Source organism: Pecten maximus, chromosome 9, assembly GCF_902652985.1.
Source record: "Pecten maximus chromosome 9, xPecMax1.1, whole genome shotgun sequence".
Lineage (NCBI taxonomy): Eukaryota > Metazoa > Mollusca > Bivalvia > Pectinida > Pectinidae > Pecten > Pecten maximus.
The window spans coordinates 21,815,156-21,838,751 of NC_047023.1; the positions used below are offsets into that span (position 1 = coordinate 21,815,156).

At 36.5% G+C, this 23,596-nt stretch overlaps 1 protein-coding gene across 1 annotated transcript; it reads right to left on the minus strand.

Moving 5' to 3' along the window:
* Positions 1-527: 527 nt before the first annotated feature.
* On the minus strand, positions 528-22,676 carry LOC117334692 (nucleolar protein 6-like). Its single transcript, XM_033894452.1, has 23 exons — positions 22,508-22,676; positions 21,542-21,826; positions 21,270-21,386; positions 20,652-20,834; positions 19,830-19,998; positions 19,579-19,716; positions 18,944-19,104; positions 17,584-17,704; positions 17,007-17,170; positions 15,677-15,792; positions 14,823-15,000; positions 14,279-14,401; positions 13,422-13,576; positions 10,510-10,744; positions 8,892-9,003; positions 8,526-8,680; positions 7,895-8,058; positions 6,411-6,563; positions 3,146-3,243; positions 2,332-2,552; positions 1,854-2,045; positions 1,474-1,575; positions 528-898 (listed from the first exon to the last, which is right to left on the minus strand). The coding sequence occupies exons 1-23, from the start codon at positions 22,547-22,549 to the stop codon at positions 731-733; spliced, it is 3,552 nt and encodes a 1,183-aa protein (XP_033750343.1). The 5' UTR covers positions 22,550-22,676; the 3' UTR covers positions 528-730.
* Between the last annotated feature and the right edge of the window lie 920 nt (positions 22,677-23,596).

Sequence of the window (23,596 nt, forward strand, 5' to 3'; positions counted from 1 at the left end):
ACACTTCACTGTAAATTCCATGGGGCCGCCATAGCTCAGATTGCTGGCCACATAACCTCAGGTGAAGATCCGACGTACATGCATGGTTTGATGCTCCCTACCCATGTCGGTTTGTATTTCTCAGGAGGCTGAGAAACTGGTCGGTCCGTGATGTCATGATTGTGTCCTTGGGCAAGACACATTACCCTATTTGCTCTTAATAGCATGCAACAGGCCTCCTGTGAGGTAGTCATTAACTACTACAAGGAGACTCCATCTCAAATGAACCTGGCTGTTCACAAAAAAACTCGGTGTAAAATCCAAGTCAAATTTTTTTTTCCTACCACATCTGCCAGTCTCTAAAAGAATGTGTCTGAAATGTAATAACTGCACAATCTGAATACCTGAAAGCAGTCAGTGTTTTTTTCATTCATTCTACTTTTCTATAACTCTTCTGCTACTCCTGATGTAGGATTCCAATATCAAATAGAATTCTAATAAATAAATACTAGCTCCCAGTCCTGTATAAATAATAATAAACTGATCACTCATAGAATACATATTTTTTATTATGTAATTTTATACACATTATATACAGTAAAATAAACAAGTTTATAGGCCTATAACTGTTCTGTAGTCCAAGACAGATGATCAGGAAGGTAAACTCCTCAACTCTGACATTTCCACATAAGTTTCACATTTTATATTAAAAGATATTGCTGACTGTTTGATGTGTCTAGATTGATCCAGCTCACTGTACTGATCCGAAATTCCACTTTTTTACCTCCACTTTGGATGCTAGACCTCCACCAAGCACCTGAAAATCCTCCAGAATGGCCTCAACGTTTGCCACAATTTGAATATCTGAATGTTTGTCTGTGTTCTGCGATATTGGCATCTTTCCTGCTATGCGATTCACCTGTAACAAATATTGGTATACTACAAAGGTACATATTTATATGTAACCAGTAATTATTGTAAAGTTGTTAATTTCGCGGGGCAAATATTTTGTGGTTGTCCAAGTCTGAACTTGTTCGCAGGTATTAAATTTCATGCCAACACCAATTGTAAACATTCTGTAGTGAAGTTTTTATCATCATACATTTGTGTTGATCTATTCGCGGATTATGTATTTTCACACTATATTTAATGATCATGAATGTAGCGAAGTTTAATCAAATCCCCAGCGAATATTACGAAATGTACACTAGTTAACAGCTGTTTTCTTTACGGAGGGATCTACATTTAGTATGAACTACACAATACATGTAGGTATACTGTATAGGTAACGAGGTACTTACTTTTGTGTAGAAATTTCAAAAATGTCATTTGATTCCTCTGAGAAAGATCAGCTTGTGTTTACAGACTTTTAAAAGATATATTATGATCTGAATTCAGTTAATTGTTCATAAATGTCTTCCCGACCCAATAAATACAGGTCCATGTACAAATACAGGGATTTATTGAATATCTTGGGCTATAAACATTACGTACCGAAAATGTAGTCTTGTTGAATGCCTGAGGTTTCCACACAACACCAATAAGGTTTCCTCCGTAACGATCATTGAAAAACAAAGCATACTCGCTGTAAGCTGCCTGAAAGACAAAATTAAATAACATATCAAAATCATGGAGGGAACTACAAAATTTTACTATTCTCAGCCTGTTAAGTCCTGATAATCTTTTATCCAGCATTATTTACATTATTTTAGAAAATGAATATAGTATACAATAGTGTAAGATATAGAGTCCAGGACATGATAGTGGAAGGACAGAAAGATGGAGAGACACAGCGCAAAACTATAGCCTCTCCCAGTTTCCAGTTGTGGACTTCTTATCCAAGTGGCCAATTTCTTTCTGTTACTGATACTAACCCGTAGTTCTGACAGATACATCTGTACTGGGTCAAACTCGTACACTGGCATCACCTCACACGACACGTTGTAGACATGCAGGGGGATGTTTGTCTCATTTGTGATGTCCACTGCCTGGTTCTGACGCGGGACCATTTTCTGTCTCAGGTGTATGACCACGTCATAGATTTCCATTGGTGGCCGGAAAATTTGCTGGTGATTACATAACAGTGCATATTATTGAGTAAGTCAGAAAAAAGTTTGAAAACAAGTTACTTTGAACTTCGAACCAGTAATTCTTCAAATTTTTCAGAAATAAAGAGATCAAATAATATATAAGATCATAACTAAGTTGTGCCAATTTCTGCAAATATTTTCTGTATATAATTTGTAGCAGAATCTAGTTGTTATATTCCTACTTTTGATGTCAGGCATTGCAAAATCGACAACATCGATTCTTTTGCAACAATCTAATTAGACAGAAGTATTAAAAACTTACTTTGAAGTCTGTTGCATCCAGAAGCTGACTAGAGTTGAGTTGACTTTCCAGGACATTGAGAGATTCCTTTGCGAGTAGGAGAAGTCGCTGTAGGATGGGGGCCGTTGGTAACCCTGCTGTCCAATGGGAGCTCAGCTTGTCTCCAGGGGTGGCAATGAACATCAGGGGCAAAGTTTTTCTGTCTTTGGAAAACTTTGAGGAAATCTCTGCATAGTCACCAGCTATAGGGTATATACAAATAGGATGTAACATGTTGTTTGGAAAGACCAAGCATTTCTTGTTTGGCTCAGGGGAGGGTATAAAACATTTAGCACATGCCATTGAAGTCTAAACCAGACTAAAACAGCATCATGAATTTTATTCTATAGAATATTAAACCTTTGATAGAAAGTAATGAACAAAATTACTTCAGAGTAATTATTTTTACATTTGTGCTGCACTTTACAAAACACTACCAGAGTATTGACAATCATAGAGCTATGAATGAAATAGGGTGTTATTTTGATGTCTTTCGAACCTCACATAATATGTGCATTCATACTATATTCAAATGTTCTGGGCATATCATTGGCATTTACAATAAACTTGACAATTTTACTAAAAACTTTCAATTTAGAATATACAATTGCATTAAAATTGAACAAACATAAATGTATTCACATTATTGCTAAATGAATGGATGTTGGTTACAAATAGTCCACAAATCGAACTGAAAGATTCATGGCAAATATCTAACTGACTTCTGGTCACACAAGCATGAATACTGTAACATTGCCTTTCCCTCACTATATAGTGATGTTGAGGACAGACCTACCTGTAAACTCTTGGTTGAGATTCACGAGCAGTGGTGTTCTGCTCCAGTCATGACTTGACAACAGACGGAGGAACCTCAAAAACCCAACAAGTGGTGAGCTAAAGAACACAAGATTAGGATGAATATTTCATGTAAAAGTTTTATGTTAATTATTCGTTAAGTGGTTTGGTTTTTAATTGTTTCATATCCTAACAACAGCTATAGTAATTTAAGGACAACTTCGCCAGTGTGCGAGATGCATGAGTATAATGTATGTGTAGTTTGGGAGGTTGTGGTATGTTCATGTTTGTCTCCTTCTGATAGCGCAAAACTACTTTTGACTTTACAGCGCTACCTCACTGAAGCAGAATTCAGATTTTCTTGGCTTTTCCTCCGAGTGTCAAAACTCACTCAATGTGTCAAAGGGCTTGTGATATAGTGTTCGTTTAAACATGGTGCAGGCAAAGTTTACACAACTTACCTGAATATTAAGAATTTTAGGACATTTTTGGCAATATTTGCAATATTTCATGATTAAGTGACAAAATTATACATCTGTTTCCAGTTGGGACTAAATCTGAAAAAGTTATCATTTTTTGCTCATTATAATCAAAAGAGATCAATTAGCTTCATACAATTTGAAAATTCATGCTAGCTATGTTATCTACATGTATGTATTCACGTTTGTGTCATTCAGTAATAAGTTATGCAGGGGGTCACGGCATGGGGTTTATTTTCATTCTGGGTGATAGTAAAGTGTCAAGCACCTTTGTTCACATCCAACTGTACAGAGATGGATAACTTGGTTATCTTGGTGATAATTTTGTTTGATTAACGACTTCCGAATAGTAAACGGATGACAAATTTAGAATAATTTATAGTATTAATTAAAAAAAAGATATCTTTTTGTTTTGGAAAATCTATAATTCATCACCATACTTACATAATATTAAGTAGGTTTAACAAGGTTTAGGCATGCTTTATAAAACTAACAATGTTTTTTACTGTCTCAATGATAATGGGGAAACTATCAATGTCAAATATAATACCAAATATGATATGTACAATCTGTCCCATAAAAATTGCAATTGGTTGCCATGGTTTTTGACTCAGAATTAAATTCTACAAAAATCTGATTTATGTGAATGTTAGAGTGTAAAATGAATTTGTGGAATTGGTAATTTCACTCTAATGTAGATTTTGCATGTCATACAATATTTATTTGGTGAAGATATATATATAGGACTGCTTGGTTTAAGTAGACAGAGGCTGTCCGGTATCAAATACAGTCTATTTGACCACCATAATCCTAAATTATTTTGTACAGTTGATCATGTATTTAGCTGGATAACATTTAACTATATACACTGACAAAGTCAGTGTTGTCCATGCCCAAGGGCCTCTATATTCTCTAGGAGTCTGGTGTCCTGCCCTTATCATGCCAGGCAAGGGTTGGATTTGTAACCTGGAACGGAGTTTAGTTTCGTTTTATATTGTTTAATTAACATCCAATCAACATCTATGGTCATTGAAGGACAGGAAAACAGACTTGGGAAGGCAGCATGCTCTATAAGTGACCCAGTCAGGTCTACTGATACAGTCCTTGTCAGTCATACAATTCAACACCACTCCGGTGTTGACTCCATCTAACTGTTAATGCTATATAATTGCTCTGGCATATTTCTTATCAATGTTATAAAATGTACTATTTTACTTCCCATTAAGTTTTTATTTTATTTTTTACAAAAAATTTAAGTTTCGTTTAATAATTATAATGAACTCCAGGAAAAAAGGAATTCTAAGATGGCGAGACCCAAGAGAAAATGTGGGTTATAATGTTGGTACTGTGTGAACTAAATTGATTCTTTTAATCCTCCTATCGTGTAAGAAACAAATGAAAAGTTCTAATAATTCATTTTTCATTACCGTACATATTTATCGGCAAATAATTAAGCGCCTGCCCACCAACAGCCCCTTTCTTATAGCATTGCAGAATAGTCAATTTCAAATAATTCAAAACTAAAAATAAGTCCTCCTCAAAATTAAATACCAAACTTTTACTCAAGTTGAGAAGGCTTATTTGAAGATTTACATTCAGGGAATGGCTTTATTTGAAGATAAATAAGATGTATCACATAATGGTAACATACATTAAAATGTTTCATGGAAATTATACATAAGTGATGATCATAATGTATATTAATGATGATAAAGTGTTTGTGATCATGTGTTAGAATTTATTTTGTGAAAAAAAATTGTTTTCTTTTGTATTTGTACAATATTTTTATACATCATGTACATGTAATTGGGCAAACCCTGTAACAGACGCCATGTTGTCTGTTGACAGAAGACACAATGCTCTCATTTGAAATTTACTTAAGATTTACACACAGATTCGAGCTAAGATTATATAATTATATAGTTACAATTATATTGTATGATTTGTACCGAGATATTTGCATTGTTTTAAGAACCCATCTGCAATATTGAAATCATTTACAGCCATTAAACTAAAGGAAGTTTTGAGAGGAATAATTTGTACGCAATAACATTGCTTATTTGGAATGGCTATGAAAGATGTGGAATATCTGAAAGTCTCTTGTTTCTGAATAATACTGATACATGGCATATAAATGTAATACTTCAGCTCAACATGTTAGAGGTTCAACACCAAAAATGAAATTTGACAGTTGTTGTGTAACCTCTTAGAGGTCACAGTCAACTTAATAACGTCGGATAATAAATCGGCCGATCATCATGTTATAAGAGTACTATATGCCATAATTCCTACAGTTAAACCTCACTAATATGTTACTCCCCAACATACTACATAGCCTCCTTTTACATTTTTGTATTCATTTTTCACATGATGTATCATCTTTCATAATACCCAAGTACATTGTACAAGTGTACTAGACATAGCTGTAATCATTATAATCAAAAGAGATCAATTAGCTTCATACAATTTGAAAATTCATGCTAGCTATGTTATCTACATGTATGTATTCACGTTTGTGTCATTCAGTAATAAGTTATGCAGGGGGTCACGGCATGGGGTTTATTTTCATTCTGGGTGATAGTAAAGTGTCAAGCACCTTTGTTCACATCCAACTGTACAGAGATGGATAACTTGGTTATCTTGGTGATAATTTTGTTTGATTAACGACTTCCGAATAGTAAACGGATGACAAATTTAGAATAATTTATAGTATTAATTAAAAAAAAAAAAAAAGATTTTTATTTAGTTTACAACAAACTGTAACAACCCCCAGAGCTTCTTTCTTACTTTGGCACACTAAAGGGGCTAGGAGCTATGTAGATTTGGGCCACCATGAGCTCTAGAGCCTCATCTCGTATGTGGTCAGACAGAAGTTGTGAGGACACCCAGCGTTTGGCCAGTCGTACTGCTCCACTAAAAGTGTTGTGTTGTTGTTGGATACTGAAGAAACAAAACAGAAATTATCAAGCAAATGTCATCACATTTTCTTCTTATTTAACAAAAGGCCCCATGGGTCTGCATCCTCACATGGTATTCCATTCTTTGGCGATTCACTGTCTTTTAGCTCATCAAAAGAATATGAGTCTAGGCCTTTCAGTTAATCAGTAGAAGTCATTTGAAAGTTTTAACAAATTTGACTCCTGTGACCTTGAATATGGGTCAAGGTCACAGGAAACTAACAGCCAAACATCATAATTCAATGGCTTTTGGTTTTTGAAAATAAATTGTGTAATCATTTCAATAAATTTGACCCCTGTGACATGGAATATAGGTCAAGGTCATTTCTTTTTGCAAACTTTGTGGGGGGTCAATGCCAGGAACATACCAAGGAAATATCATGATTCTTGGCCTTTTCGTTTGTGAAATGAAGGTGTTTGAATATTTTAACAAATTTAACCCCCATGACAGCTCAAGATCATTCTTATATCAACCTTTGTGGGGCCTCTGAAACTTCTGAAAAAATCCCTTGAACAAAAAATGTTTTGGCAAGACTGATGTTTTAAGTTTTGGGAGGGACACGACTTACCCATGTAATGTACTGGTAAGTTGTGGGAGGGACACAACTTACCCATATAATGTACTGTAAGTTTTGGGAGGGACATGACTTACCCATGTAATGTACTGTAAGTTTTGGGAGGGACATGACTTACCCATGTAATGTACTGTAAGTTTTGGGAGGGACACGACTTACCCATGTAATGTACTGGTAAGTTGTGGGAGGGACACAACTTACCCATGTAATGTACTGTAAGTTTTGGGAGGGACACAACTTACCCATGTAATGTACTGTAAGTTTTGGGAGGGACATGACTTACCCATGTAATGTACTGTAAGTTTTGGGAGGGACACGACTTACCCATGTAATGTACTGGTAAGTTGTGGGAGGGACACAACTTACCCATGTAATGTACTGTAAGTTTTGGGAGGGACACAACTTACCCATGTAATGTACTGTAAGTTTTGGGAGGGACATGACTTACCCATGTAATGTACTGTAAGTTTTGGGAGGGACAATACTTACCCATGTAATGTACTGGTAAGTTGTGGGAGGGACATGACTTACCCATGTAATGTACTGGTAAGTTTTGGGAGGGACATGACTTACCCATGTAATGTACTGGTAAGTTGTGGGAGGGACATGACTTACCCATGTAATGTACTGTAAGTTTTGGGAGGGACATGACTTACCCATGTAATGTACTGTAAGTTTTGGGAGGGACACAACTTACCCATGTAATGTACTGGTAAGTTTTGGGAGGGACACAACTTACCCATGTAATGTACTGGTAAGTTTTGGGAGAGCAACAATCTGTTTTTCCAGTTCTATTGATTCAGCTGTGTCTATCATCTTCATCATCCCCTCGGGCGTACGATGAGACTTGGCCAGTGCTATCTCACGCAGGTAGGCTAGCTCCACTCGAAATATGTAATTATTCTGAAAATTACAAGGCAAAATATCTTAGAGGAAATTTTTCTGTGAAAATGTGTAACATTAAGGAATTTTATACAGAAAATATTTAAACTTGATGGACTAAACATAGGAAATATATTACAGTAAATGGATTAAAAAATGGTGATATGTTACAATCGATGGAATAAATACAGATATATGTAATAGCTTCTTTATCAGAATTCTATATAGGAATGTAACATTTACATAACCACCAGATGGAGGTCAAAGGTCAAAATGTGAGTGACCAGCTACTTTTGGTTCATAGCAAACCAACTAACCTAGGTGAACTTATGCCCTAACTATGAAGTTTCAGTGAGATAGAACCCAGGAAAACTAAAGTCAAAGGACAGACGGACGGACACAGCATGATCCGATCGTAAATCCCGCCCCACTGGTTCCCAGTTGGGTACTAATACGGATCATATAATAGTCAGTTGTATCAAACTCACCTTCTTGACATCAATATATCCAGGGGTCGTCCTGACAACAAGATTATGGTCACTAGACAGAGTCTTTCCCACAGCTATATGAAATGCTGCCTTCAGGCGACGGAAAGGTTCTATCTCGTCCGGCCATTTACCACTTCCCTCCATCAGGCATACAACTATTGATCGACAAAATTTGTTTTACGTTAATATTGCATGGGACTCAAAAAATGATTTTCACAGGGATGCATTATATAATACTCAGAGAAGCAGGAATTAGCTATACACTGAAAGCTTGTAAAAACTCAAGACTCTGTATATCAAAAGGTATGCAACTACTTATTTAACTTTAAGAGGGCAAAACTTTCACTGCAGCAAAGAAAGACTTACTCTTGTGAACAGGTGTATATGGAGGAAGGGGCTTGGTCGCCTTAGGGCACTGAAAGCTGCCTTCTTCTCCCACCAGTTGTGTCGGTGAAGTGCACTGAAGGGCTGGAAACACCTAGGATATATAAAACATCACAGTCTTATACATTAACAGTGGAATACAGGGGCAACACTTACATGGGAAGAAGAAAATTATCAACCAACACATACAGTTCAGAATCAACAAGATTATCATAAACCATTATAGATTAAACACAAACTACTAATTATCAATTATGTAATCAGATCAAATTAAACATAAATTACTTATTATCAATTAATATTATTTAATCAGATTTAATTGTAATGTCATACAATAAACATAATTGGTCTGTAAATAAACAAATCTAAATAATTCACATATCACACTTTTTTGTCCTCACCAAAACATCAAAAATACATTCACAAGAATTCATTATGGATTTTTGTTTCCGATTTGCTAATTACTTGTTATCAACCCATTGATTATCGAGAATTGACAGAACACTAACAACAAGGGCCCAATGGGCCCAAATCGCTCACCTGCAATGCAGTGATCTTTTCATATATGGATCCTGCAGTTATTTGAAAGCATGCTACAGGACCAATATAATAATGTCTCTCTGCACTTTGGCTTTTCACTAAAAGTCATTCAAAGATTTAAGCATACTTGATCGACGTGACCTTGAATGCGAGTCAGGGTCATTCATTTGAACAAACTTGGTAGCCCTTTACCCCAGCATGCTACAGACCCAATATTAACTCCATGGGACTCTTGGTTATTGAGAAGAAGTCGTTTCAAGATTTTAGCCTTTTTGACTCCTGTGACCTTGAATGAAGGTCAAGGTCATTCATTTCAACAAACTTGGTAGCCCTTTACCCAAGCATGCTACAGACCTAATATCAACTCCCTGGGACTCTTGGTTATTGAGAAGAAGTCGTTTAAAGATTTTAGCCTTTTTGACTCCTGTGACCTTGAATGAAGATCAAGGTCATTCATTTGAACAAACTTGCGAGCCCTTCACCCCAGCATGCTACAGGCCAAATATTAGGTCTCTGGGACTGTTGGTAATTGAGAAGAAGTCGTTTAAAGATTTTAGCCTTTTTGACCCCTGTGACCTTGAATGAAGGTCAACGTTATTCATTTGAACAAACTTGGTAGCCCTTCACCCCAGCATGCTACAGACCTAATATCAACTCCCTGGGACTCTTGGTTATTGAGAAGAAGTCGTTTAAAGATTTTAGCCTTTTTGACCCCTGTGACCTTGAATGAAGGTCAACGTTATTCATTTGAACAAACTTGGTAGCCCTTCACCCCAGCATGCTACAGGCCCAATATTAGGTCTCTGGGCCTTTTGGTTATTGAGAAGAAGTTGCTTGAATGGAAAAGTTGACGCCGGACGGACGGCCGGCCAGACGGCCGGACGGACGACGGACGGACGACGGACGCCGCGCCATGGCATAAGCTCACTTGCCCTTCGGGCAGGTGAGCTAAAAACAAGAGAATTTAATACTCTATGGAAAACATATCAACATGAATCAAAGACAAACATGTAAAACAAGTAAAACATCATATCAGTGTCACCTATACTAATGGATTTACCTCTGTAAATCTGAACACAGGGGACGTCCCCTGCGTGGAGTTGATCGTCAGTGGCAGGTCCTTGAGATTACGTAGGATTTTACACAGTGAATCATAGGTGTGCATAACAGCTACAGTCTCCTCTTCCCCTGTACCATAACTCATCATCCCTTTCTTTGTCCTCATTGGCAGGTACAACAGTGGATCCAGCTGTGGGCCAATGTAACATACAGACTCTGGAGGTATTCCAGCTTGTCTGTAATAAACAAATCACCACGTGGTTCAAAATGATCATGTCTCTGTACAATGGAACATCATTATACCCTTCTCATTGTTGCTTCTAATCATTGACCATATATCTACATGTAGTCAAAAGCCTAAACTTTAATAGTTGGTACAAACCCCCATTGTCACTGTAAGTCACAACATAGTTGGTACAAGCCCCAATTGTCACAGTAAATTATAACATAGTTGATACAAGCCCCCATTGTCACAGTAAGCCATAACATACATGTAGTTGGTACAAGCCCCCATTGTCACAGTAAATCATAACACAGTTGGTACAAGCCCCCATTGTCACAGTAAGTCATAACATAGTTGGTACAAGCCCCCATTGTCACAGTAAATCATAACATAGTTGATACAAGCCCCCATTGTCACAGTAAGTCATAACATAGTTGGTATAAGCCCCCATTGCCATAGTAAGCCATAACATAGTTGTACAAGCCCCCATTGTCACAGTAAGTCATAACACAGTTGGTACAAGCCCCCATTGTCACTGTAAGTCATAACATAGTTGGTACAAGCCCCCATTGTCACAGTAAGTCATAACATAGTTGGTACAAGCCCCCATTGTCACTAAGTCATAACATAGTTGGTACAAGCCCCCATTGTCACAGTAAGTCATAACACAGTTGGTACAAGCCCCCATTGTCACAGTAAGTCATAACACAGTTGGTACAAGCCCCCATTGTCACAGTAAGACATAACATAGTTGGTACAAGCCCCCATTGTCACAGTAGGTCATAACACAGTTGGTACAAGCCCCCATTGTCACTGTAAGTCATAACATAGTTGTACAAGCCCCATTGTCACAGTAAGCCATAACATACATGTAGTTGGTACAAGCCCCCATTGTCACAGTAAATCATAACATAGTTGTACAAGCCCCATTGTCACAGTAAGCCATAACATAGTTGGTACAAGCCCCCATTGTCACAGTAAGTCATAACATAGTTGATACAAGCCCCCATTGTCACAGTAAGTCATAACATAGTTGGTACAAGCCCCAATTGTCACAGTAAGTCATAACATAGTTGGTACAAGCCCCCATTGTCACAGTAAGTCATAACATAGTTGGTACAAGCCCCCATTGTCACAGTAAGTCATAACATAGTTGGTACAAGCCCCCATTGTCACAGTAAGTCATAACATAGTTGGTACAAGCCCCCATTGTCACAGTAAGTCATAACATAGTTGGTACAAGCCCCCATTGTCACAGTAAGTCATAACATAGTTGGTACAAGCCCCCATTGTCACAGTAAATCATAACATAGTTGTACAAGCCCCCATTGTCACAGTAAGTCATAACACAGTTGGTACAAGCCCCCATTGTCACTGTAAGTCATAACATAGTTGTGCAAGCCCCATTGTCACAGTAAGCCATAGCATACATGTAGTTGGTACAAGCCCCCATTGTCACAGTAAATCATAACATAGTTGGTACAAGCCCCCATTGTCACAGTAAATCATAACATAGTTGTACAAGCCCCCATTGCCATAGTAAATAATAACATAGTTGGTACAAGCCCCCATTGTCACAGTAAGTCATAACATAGTTGGTACAAGCCCCCATTGTCACAGTAAATCATAACATAGTTGATACAAGCCCCCATTGTCACAGTAAGTCATAACATAGTTGGTATAAGCCCCCATTGCCATAGTAAGCCATAACATAGTTGTACAAGCCCCCATTGTCACAGTAAGTCATAACACAGTTGGTACAAGCCCCCATTGTCACTGTAAGTCATAACATAGTTGGTACAAGCCCCCATTGTCACAGTAAATCATAACATAGTTGTACAAGCCCCCATTGTCACAGTAAATCATAACATAGTTGTACAAGCCCCCATTGCCATAGTAAATAATAACATAGTTGGTACAAGCCCCCATTGTCACAGTAAATCAAAACATAGTTGGTACAAGCCCCCATTGTCACAGTAAGTCATAACATAGTTGGTACAAGCCCCCATTGTCACAGTAAGTCATAACATAGTTGTACAAGCCCCCATTGTCACAGTAAATCATAACATAGTTGGTACAAGCCCCCATTGTCACAGTAAATCATAACATAGTTGGTACAAGCCCCCATTGTCACAGTAAATCATAACATAGTTGGTACAAGCCCCCATTGTCACAGTAAATCATAACATAGTTGGTACAAGCCCCCATTGTCACAGTAAATCAAAACATAGTTGGTACAAGCCCCCATTGTCACAGTAAGTCATAACATAGTTGTACAAGCCTCCATTGTCACAGTAAGTCATAAACATAGTTGAGAGCCTACACTGTAACCATAAGTTTTACTGTGATGTTACAGGTTGTAACTATCAACATAAACACTCTTGTCATGACACTAACTAGTATCATCATGGGTCATCACGAGTCACCACGAGTCACCACGAGTCACCACAAGTCTTCATGAGTCATCACTGGTCACCATGAGTCGCCATGGGTCATCACGGATCATCATAGGTCATCGTGTGTCACCACAAGTCGCCATGGGTCACTACGAGTCAACAAGTCACCACAAGTCACTACGAGTCACCACAAGTCACTACGAGTCAACAAGTCACCACAAGTCACTATGAGTCACCACTGGTATAAACAATGTCACTATGCTGGGTTCCTTTACATAAATGAAATTTGCTTACCTGAGTAGAATATGTTTGACAGCTATAGAACAGACCGTTCTCTTCTTTGAAATTTCAGAATTCGCTTCCATCCATACAACTGCCTCACAAATGCTGCCATCTTTAAATCGGCGAAGCTCAGATTTCTCACCCCAAAACTCACGGAAATCTTCTGCCTACAACATAAATCATTTTAAGTAAAATCAGGAAGATTTACAAACAGTTATATAACTATTCAAAATATGCTTAATGAAATTAAATTTTTGAATTAAATACCCCTACTTATTGTGAGAGAAGTTTGTGAGAAATGAAAAAATCTCTTTCTTTCTTTATAATTAAATCCCACTACAATTTAATTTCTGTTTTTTATTTATATTACATCTTCCAACAATTCCTTTTTAGATAATTAAACAACAATTCCTTCTTAAATAATTCAGTAGCAACTTTTAATACAGAATACATGAATACATTCATCTTAAACTTTACGAGTATGTCGTGCCTGTCAGGTTCACATAAAATAGTTCTACAGTACTGTATGTGTGTTATAGAGAATTAGGTTTTTAATACCTAAAATAAGCATACTGGGTATTACTCAAGCAATACATGTCCCCTACTGACCTCCAATAAGAATAGTAACAGTGACCTTGACCTTGACCCAAAAAACTTGAAACTCGGACTTGTCTGAGATGCTACGGTCCTTTATCATTGTATGAAGTTTGATCAAAATCCGTCGAGGAATGAAGCTGCTACAGCCCTAACAAAACTTTGGTGTTATGTACAAACGTATATATATACTAGATGGACGGAGGCAGCCTATAGTCCAATTGGTTTCAACGGTAGGGGACTAATAAGTACTAATAGAAACAGTTATCACATACCTCTGGAGAGTCTGCCGGGGGTCCCTTGTCTAATATACTAGTGCATGTGTCTGGGTTAAGTAAAACTCCAACAGTTATCTGTTCCTGACAACCAGGTTTAGGTGGCTCCTCCTTGATGTTCCACTGTAATCCACATTGTAGGTGTAAAATGTACAACATGTACACTCCATTATGACACTATATTTCTGACTAAATTTATCTATTAAAGACAGTCAATTTTTTATATAAAAGCCACTGAAAGAGCAGACAAAAGTGGCCTTTATCGGCAGGTGCTTTTATATATAGAGTTTAAAATACAATGAATTCTGTTACATTGGTACGAAAAACATCTGGCCTTTATCCAGACATTTTGTTATATGCAGGTGGCCTCAAGGTAGGTTAAAATCTATATCTTATTTACAGAAATTCTCATTGAATTTTAACTTAAATTTACTAGATTTCCATGTAAATATACTAGATTGAAAATAAAAAGGAGAGATTTCTAAATACTTGGTATTTCAGTCACTTACTGTTGGTCCTTACTGACTGATTGACCAATACTGACCTGAGGTGTGGCCTCCTGTTTGACTTGTAAAAGTTTAATTCTCCTGTCCAGTGAACGCTGTAGTACTGAGATCAAACTAGGAGTTACGGTGGCAATCATATCACCACCAAGGTCCATAACTCTGTCTGTCAGACCAAACTTTGTGATCAATGTCTCAAGACAGGATAAGTCTCTGATGCTGAAAAAGCCATTTTGAAAGGAACATTATTATCACAGGTTTTTTTTTTACAAAAACAAGCTTGTTTTCCATATTTTCCAATATCTTACAAGAGAATATGTTCAAATGAATTTTACAACAACATTTAATCTCATATCTAAAAAACCCCCAAAAGATCCCAGTGGGATCTTGGCGCCCACCATTGAATGATCTTTATAAGTTCCAGACTGATCTCTCTATTTTTCCCTTCTTTCTTTTTTCCTCTTACTAATCTGATAACATGAAAACATGGAACACATTTGAAGTTTGAGAAACTTCAATTCTCAAAATCCAAGATGGCCGCCTGTCAGCCATTTTGATTTTCTGATCAAATATCTAAATTCAAATGGCACAACTAGGGACCAAGGGGAACCTACACATGAATTGTTTATGGATGGACAGATGACTGATGGATGACAGACTGATGACAGACTGACAACAGATGGACGAAGGAACAAGACACAGGGCAATAATTTTGAATAGCCCACCGTTATTGATGGCAGGCTATACCTAAAATTTTATACAGAATATTATATAAATAAAAAAAATACTTTAAAATCACAGTTTTAAAATTCAAAATGTACATCCTATACTGGTACAAAATATAATCACATTTATTTAGAATCAGAAAGTTAACAAACCATGACTGAGGACTTACTGTAATACATTGTCAAATGTTCGGAGGAAAGGAAGAGGTGTCATGAAGAAGAGAGAGAAGCTGTCCAGAGAATGATCCTCAAGCATCAACATGGCCTGTCCAGCCTCGTGACGAACCTGTAACAGGGGTGAGAAAATTATAAACAAAATCTTTAACTGAAAATTGGTGAATTTTTCTTGATGTAGTCATGAGGTTCTAATTTTTTTAAAAGATCTATCCAGAAATTAACCAAGGAGGAACTCAAATAATTAACAACAAGGAGACGCAAAGCTTGGCATTATCCCCCGCGCCCCGCAGTTGGTATGAAAACCCAAATACATGTATATATCAAGCTCAAAGTAAGAGTTATTAAGGAAACAGTAATTTGGTATTTTTGATTAAGTCTCCATGGTGACAGAAAAAATTCCGAAATTGGAAGGTCCGCAATAGCAAAAGGCACAACTAGTCTGATATATTCAGAAAGTTTCAAGGAGCTGCGTTGAACAGTTTTGGAGTTATAGCCCGGAAACAAAAGGAAACAGTAATTTGGTATTTTTTATTAAGTTTCCATGGTGACAGAAAAAATACCGAAAATGGAAGGTCCGCTATAGCAAAAGGCACAACTAGGGCACTAGTCTGATATATACAGAAAGTTTCAATGAGCTGCGTTGAACGGTTATGGAGTTATAGCCCGGAAAAGAATCTCGGACGGACACACGGAGGGACGGAGGGACGGACGGAGCCCTATTTAATATCCCCCGCAAACGAGTTTCGTGGGGGATAAAAAGGGATAGGGCTTGTTGCATGACAATCAAATAGCATTTGGTAGCATTTTACAGAACTGCAATAGAAATGGCAGAACTTATTATATAATTACCAGATAATTGACTTACTGTCTGACATCTATGGTATATATTCTGGCTTGGTATAAAACAATAGATAGAGAAAGATGTTGAAGAGTTCCTGTCACTCAGCAAGATTTTCTATGTAATGTTAATGTGTCTTTTATAAGTATATAAGGAATGCCTCGTCACAAAGCTAGTTAATTGGAGATGTGTCAGCATTTTGACTATACAGATCTCTTAACACACTGTGACTGTACAGATCTCTTAACACACTGTGACTATACAGATCTCTTAACACAATGTATCATGTTAAAAACTTTAAAGGAAATCATAAAATATTTGAATTATGACCTTTTAAAATGTATACACCTGGTAGGTGTACAAAATGTATGTATAATTTTCCTGCAGTTTCCACAGAGAAACAGCTGTCTCTTTATCATCACTTTATACTTTTCACATTTCCACTGATAACACATGTACTGTAGTCTTTAAAATAATTGTCTTACCCGGTTGTAACAAGACTTGTTCATGCAAGCACAGATGTTAAAATAGCCGGTCACATCCACAAACACGACATCAAAGGTCTCAAGGAAATCAGACAACAGGGGGCGCTGAGAATCCAAGTCATTCTCACAAAATGTAATACCTTGTGTTGTCCAATCAGATTTAGCTGAAAATTCAATGGAAAAATATATAGAATGATTATTGTTATATTTAAATTTACAGTAAATAGGAATATTGCTAATTGTTTCCATTCTGCAATGAAATATATTTTTTGTCCTAACAAAAAAGAGGTCCAATGGGCCTGCATTTCTCACCTGTTGTTCACCGATTTAATTATTCTAGATCTTTCAGTTAATAAAACAAAATTACTGAGTGTTTTAACAAATTTTACCCCAGTGACCATGACTATGGATCAAGGTCATTTATTTTCACAAACCTGGTTGAGCCTCATCCTTGGAATCTACCTAAGAAATACCATGACTCAAGTCATTTTTATTAATCAGAAGAAGTCATTTGAGCGTTTTAACAAATTTGACCTAATTTCCTTGAAAAAAATAGATCAAACTAGGAAATACTTACAAAGGTTTAACAGTGTGTTTCTGAAGACTTGGTAGCTACTCATCATGTTGTTGAGGCGTCGCTTTGACAACAAATAAGCGACATACATTGACAGGATGTATCCGGAGAAACCACCATACCCCTGTAAGGCAGAACATGTTAAAATAACCTTATTTGGATTGTGAAGATTCTTAGGACTGAAACAGCTTTGAAAAAAGTTCAGATGAGTATTCCAAGTGAAATATCGCGAGAATTGACAATTGATAAGATCATTCCCTGTGGATGTATGATGGACCAGATGTGTTTTCGTTGGGCACTGACAGATACATTTACCACTGTTAGTATTACAAGGCAAATCGCGACACCACATGTATACTTGAGTGCTATTGTCATAAGCTGGTTTTACCCGATTCTTTACCAATGGCAGTCGTAATCCAAGTGAGATATCAACTGGAATATATATATATAATGGTAGATCTTTCCACAGCTACTTGGAGCTACTACTGTCCTAAAACTGCCAACAATCATTATATTATGCACAGCAATAACCAGTCTCCATCAACACCCATTCAAAGCTGAACATCAAGCAGAAAACAGTTGTTATTATGTTTTAAGACTTTAAGTTTGCCTCTATTGGGAGAAAAAACTTTTACTGAACATGCACCGATACCGAAAACTATGTTCACTATCAAAGTGATCAGCCATTCTGTCCACTAAAACTGCTGACCACCCACTCTGTCCACTAAAACTGCTGACCACCCACTCTATCCACTTAAACTGCTGACCACTCACTCTATCCACTAAAACTGCTGACCATTCACTATATCCACTAAAAACTGCTGACCACTCACTCTATCCACTAAAACTGTTGACCATTCACTCTATCCACTAAAACTGCTGACCATTCACTCTATCCACTAAAACTGCTGACCACTCACTCTATCCACTAAAACTGCTGACCATTCACTCTATCCACTAAAACTGCTGACCATTCACTCTATCCACTAAAACTGCTGACCACTCACTCTATCCACTAAAACTGCTGACCATTCACTCTATCCACTAAAACTGCTGACCACTCACTCTATCCAATAAAACTGCTGACCACTCACTCTATCCACTAAAACTGCTGACCACTCACTCTATCCAATAAAACTGCTGACCACTCACTATATCCACTAAAAACTGCTGACCACTCACTCTATCCACTAAAACTGCTGACCACTCACTCTATCCACTAAAAACTGCTGACCACTCACTATATCCACTAAAACTGCTGACCACTCACTATATCCACTAAAAACTGCTGACCACTCACTCTATCTACTAAAACTGCTGACCACCCACTCTATCCAATAAAACTGGTGTAAGGGGTACCAACCATACTGAGTTCCCGTTGATGAAGCCAGACTTTCAGCAGGTGGATTCCCTCCCTGATCCCCTGGCTATCTCCAAGCATAGTTGTCAGGTGGTCAGTGTTCCTGGTCAAGGTCAGGTCGCCAAGGACTGACATATTGTACAGGGGTGTAGCAGGTTGGTCGCCTGTCAAACAGAAAACATATAAAAATTTACGTCTGTGACTTTCATTACCTCAGACTACATAAACTTGTGTCCAATACTGTGAGTAGTGTATCAATAATATGATCTACACAAACAACACTGAAAATGGTGTCTATAGAAAATATTTAACTCTCAATTTTGTAAATATTTACATCGAGAAAGGACCTTGTTATTAGCAAGCTTTCCCAAATACAGTATTGTAATAACAATGTGGAATGCTTACTTATTTGTTGTTTTTTTCTTTTTTCTTTTATTTTTTTTTGAACGAAAGTACTGAAATTGAACAATTTTATGATATGGTTAACTGTAGTGCTACTACTCTGCAGATAATATTGCCTGCTTTTGTACATGTTGAATTATCAATATATTTAAAAAGTCAATGGGGATTATTGTAAAAAACATACGGTAATTAAAAAGAAACATTGGGTTCCAAATGCTTTGTTTAAAAGTAGTCACCTTCCTCTACATCCTCTGCTTGACCATGGTACCATTGTTTCCTCACGTTGTTTTTGTTGACATGGAAACGGTGCAGTTTAAACATGCCCTCCTCTGCTATCACATGCAAATGTATGGTGACAGGCCTTCCTGTGTCCCCTGTGTACAGAAGAGAAAAAACAATGTAGTGAGTAATTCAAGAAATTCATTCCTGATGAAAATAAAAATCTCCTGGAAATGGTTGAATAGCTCCGATTGCTAGCTATCATTACCTTTAACCTGCAGTATAAGGATAGGCTTGTAGTGACTGCCATGATGGTAAGTAAACTTGAGATCCTCTACCTCCTCCTTCTTCCTCAGGTGTTTTGCGAGAACCGCTAAGTACAGAGCTCTCTTCCTCAGGTATCGCTGGTTCAGGTGGTCTTTGCTCTGAAGACATTCCTTTAATAACACAAGAAACAGTTTATCTACACTACATACCATTTAAATATATTGTCAATTGTCTTTGCTTCACACCAAAATACACTGGTTCAAATAGTTTTCTATCAGAGTCAAATATTTGTGTTTTGGAAAATTTAAGGAATATGTCATCAGTCACTGAATGGATTTAATTTAATTACCTCTCAGTACAGGAATAAGTGAAAACAATATATATGATAATGAAATAATATATCACTTTAGATGAGCAAAATACTCAGGAAGAAGCTTCTTTCCAACAATTTCCAACATTTTCAGCCCCAAAAATCACCTGTGCAGGTTACACGAGTGTGTAAGTTTCACCGATTTTTACTGTAATTGATTCTCTCTATAATAGTACCTCTCTTTGTTGACATAAATGTCTGCACTCTTGTTTTTAATCTTTTCCAGTGTTATGGGAGAGACAAACATCCATTTGAAAATTACCTCTTATGATTGCATATAATCTTTAGTAGAAATCTGTTTTCACGGCCGGAAGCATTGTGCTGAGTTATAATTGCACTTAAATAATGTGTCACTTTGTGTGGATGCTTTCATCTGCTGTAAAATATCCTGTACATAGGTAAAATAGAGCAGAGATGATTTCAGTCATTGATATGTCAGAATGTCTTACTTACTATGGGCATTGTTACAGAGATATCCAAATTCACACCTGGTTTTACACAGGTTCTGGACAAAAAACTTCCAACCATCTTTACTTCAGTTGGAGGAAAAAACTGGAATCTTCCTTTCACTGTTTCTGGTGACTGATAGATTGGTACTTTGACAAATTTTTTTGGTAACCAGTCTTGGTCCATCAGCTGGAAAAAAAAAAATTTAGTATTATCTTCTATGAAAGTCTACTGTATCTCCAGTTTACTTATGAAATTCATAACAAGTTCCATCAAATCATCACTACTCAATTTGAATATTGCAACCATTTATTTTAATGTAAATGTTTTTTAATATTTTATGTCTTTTTTAGTAAAATGTTTTATTGTATCAATCAGCAAACCTTTTCATGCAGTATATCAATAGCAACTAGACCTGGTACATGTGCATAAAACCATATGTTGTATATTATAATTATAGTAAAACAAGTTTATTTTTTCTACATCTATATATGATATACATATGGAATACCATTCGCTATGTGTTTATCAATTTTATCATCTTTGACATTTTTGGAACAATCATTTTATAGAATAGCTAACATTCACCTTGGTTGATATGTAATACCCTAGACACATATTTACCTCATGAGGTTTTCCTTTGGGAAGATCCAGAAGCATATCCTTGACAGTGGTGAAGACTTTTTCAATCTGCCGTCGTCGTTTTGCTTTTAGTGTTACTTCTGACAGCAGCTCTGTAATCTTTATGTAAACAAGGAAATATTTATTCAATACATATATTCACTTTTTATCTACAGTAACATATCTTAATTCTAATTATTGAAATTCGAGCGAATGTAGTACAATTTCATTTACTAAGTTAAACAATAAAAAAAATATATAGTTCACTGAATTACCTGCATGCGAAACAGACTTGAGTGGTAAAGGTTCTCCGTCTCCTTCAGATGGTTCAGCTCATCATTAGAGGGAGGCTTGAACAAGCTTTTTTTGCTGATTTTTGTTGCTGACGTTGCGTCATCTTCAGCAGATGATTGCACTTTTGAATCTGCATCAACATCATCTTCAAAGTCATCTTCACTGTCATCTAAATCCTCACATGGAGCACTGTCTTCATCTGCCTCAAAATCATCTATTTCTTCACTATCTTCATCATCAGTGTCATTCAGTTTTTGTTGTTTGCTCTGTTTACAAAAAAATCTCAATTTATATAATAATGTTAACGTTATGGCTCATTTCTAAAGGTTATAACACGCCATGAAGAGTACTAGTACTCCAGTAAAAATTCACAGTTGTCTGAAACTGACATAATTAGTTTTGATTTTTTGATTAGTCTAGAGATTCCATTTTTGATGGTTGATACTATTAAAAAACGCTTCAATATTTTTTTAAAATTTTACATCACTTATTAATAAGTTGATAAACTGACTGGGGGATATTAAAGTTTAACTGGTAATGCTATGTTTAGGCTTTTTGAGTAGCTACGTATACTTTTCAGAACCATAAACCCTTCATATCTGAATGGAACTTCCAAACCAAATCACCAACAGTAATATTAATAATGAAGATAGTTGAGAGTTGTAGCTGGTGGACAATACATATATGCTATAACATAATTCAAATCGATCGAAAACCTTGGGGCAAACAGTAGTAACCTCTGTCAGGATGCATTGGAAAAGGGAGAATTAATTCTCCGAGTTTAGATTTTATTTGAAGTACCAATGCATGCTCTCACATTAGAGTATATTTCCAATCCGATTAAACAACGAAAAATCGACTACAACAGTAAATTCTAAATTGTTTACAACCCATCAGAACAGTAAATAACTCACGATACATGTGTGTAACTAATAAAAAAGACATACATTGTCATTGTCATTGTCTTGATTCTTCTGTTTCCTCTTCATGGTGAAACTGGAAACGATACACTTTACCAAAAATAGCGAGCGTTACTTATTTTAGGAGATCTGCCTAACTTTTCACCAACACGTGGACATGGGAGTCGCCATCTTGGTATTACTAATCACACGCAAACCCCTTTAGATATATGCATCTGAGGTGAACCGCCTGGAGAAGAGAAAAACTGCTGAAGTATGGGATTTATCGTATTAAAGCATTGCAGTGTTAATAATTATTTCAGTGATAATATATTTGTTGGCAAAATAAGTTCTACTACACTTGAATATGAAAGAAATATTACATATTTTAGCAAGCGAGCTTTACAAAAAAAACTATAACATTTGAGTAAGAGTTATCTCCCTTCTAACACCATCAAAATGGAAGGTTTAGTTGTTAGGTCCAACTTAGTCCTCCCAAAAAACGAAAAAAAAACCCCAAAAAACATTTTTGTCTCTTTTGTTAAACACAGAGAAACTCTGGATACTTGTTTGATAATATTGTCGTTCACTTTACATCTAATATACTGAAATTTAAACCAGAATGAGTTTTTCATAATTCCTCTCTGGCTTCCATTGAAGTGATTATGAGAACAATACCAGAGACATATGTATGTATAACTACATTATATAGATCCCGAACAATACCCAACCGCTATTTTACTATATGACATTATTTATCGTGGTTTAGACTCACTGACACACTTCTAAATGTATCACATACAACTTTCGCTTCCAATCTCCACGGACTTAGATAACACAGTAATCTATTAGTTCGTGATTTAACTATTTTAAATATGACAAGTGTATATGAAACATTGTTATCAATTCAAAACAGGATTTGATAACATATACGTCCCCGTCCTATGCGCGTTTGTTTAAGAGAATGATATTGTATCAAATTCACTTTAGGATTGTTTCTATCATAGCTTCTTCAGGGTGTTATCGGCTATTTTTTTATGCTTTTGATGTCGTCACAAAATATACTTTGATGCAACACTGATTTTTTTAATGAATCAATTAGTCTTTGCTTAGCGGCAAATAATTTATACACTTTTC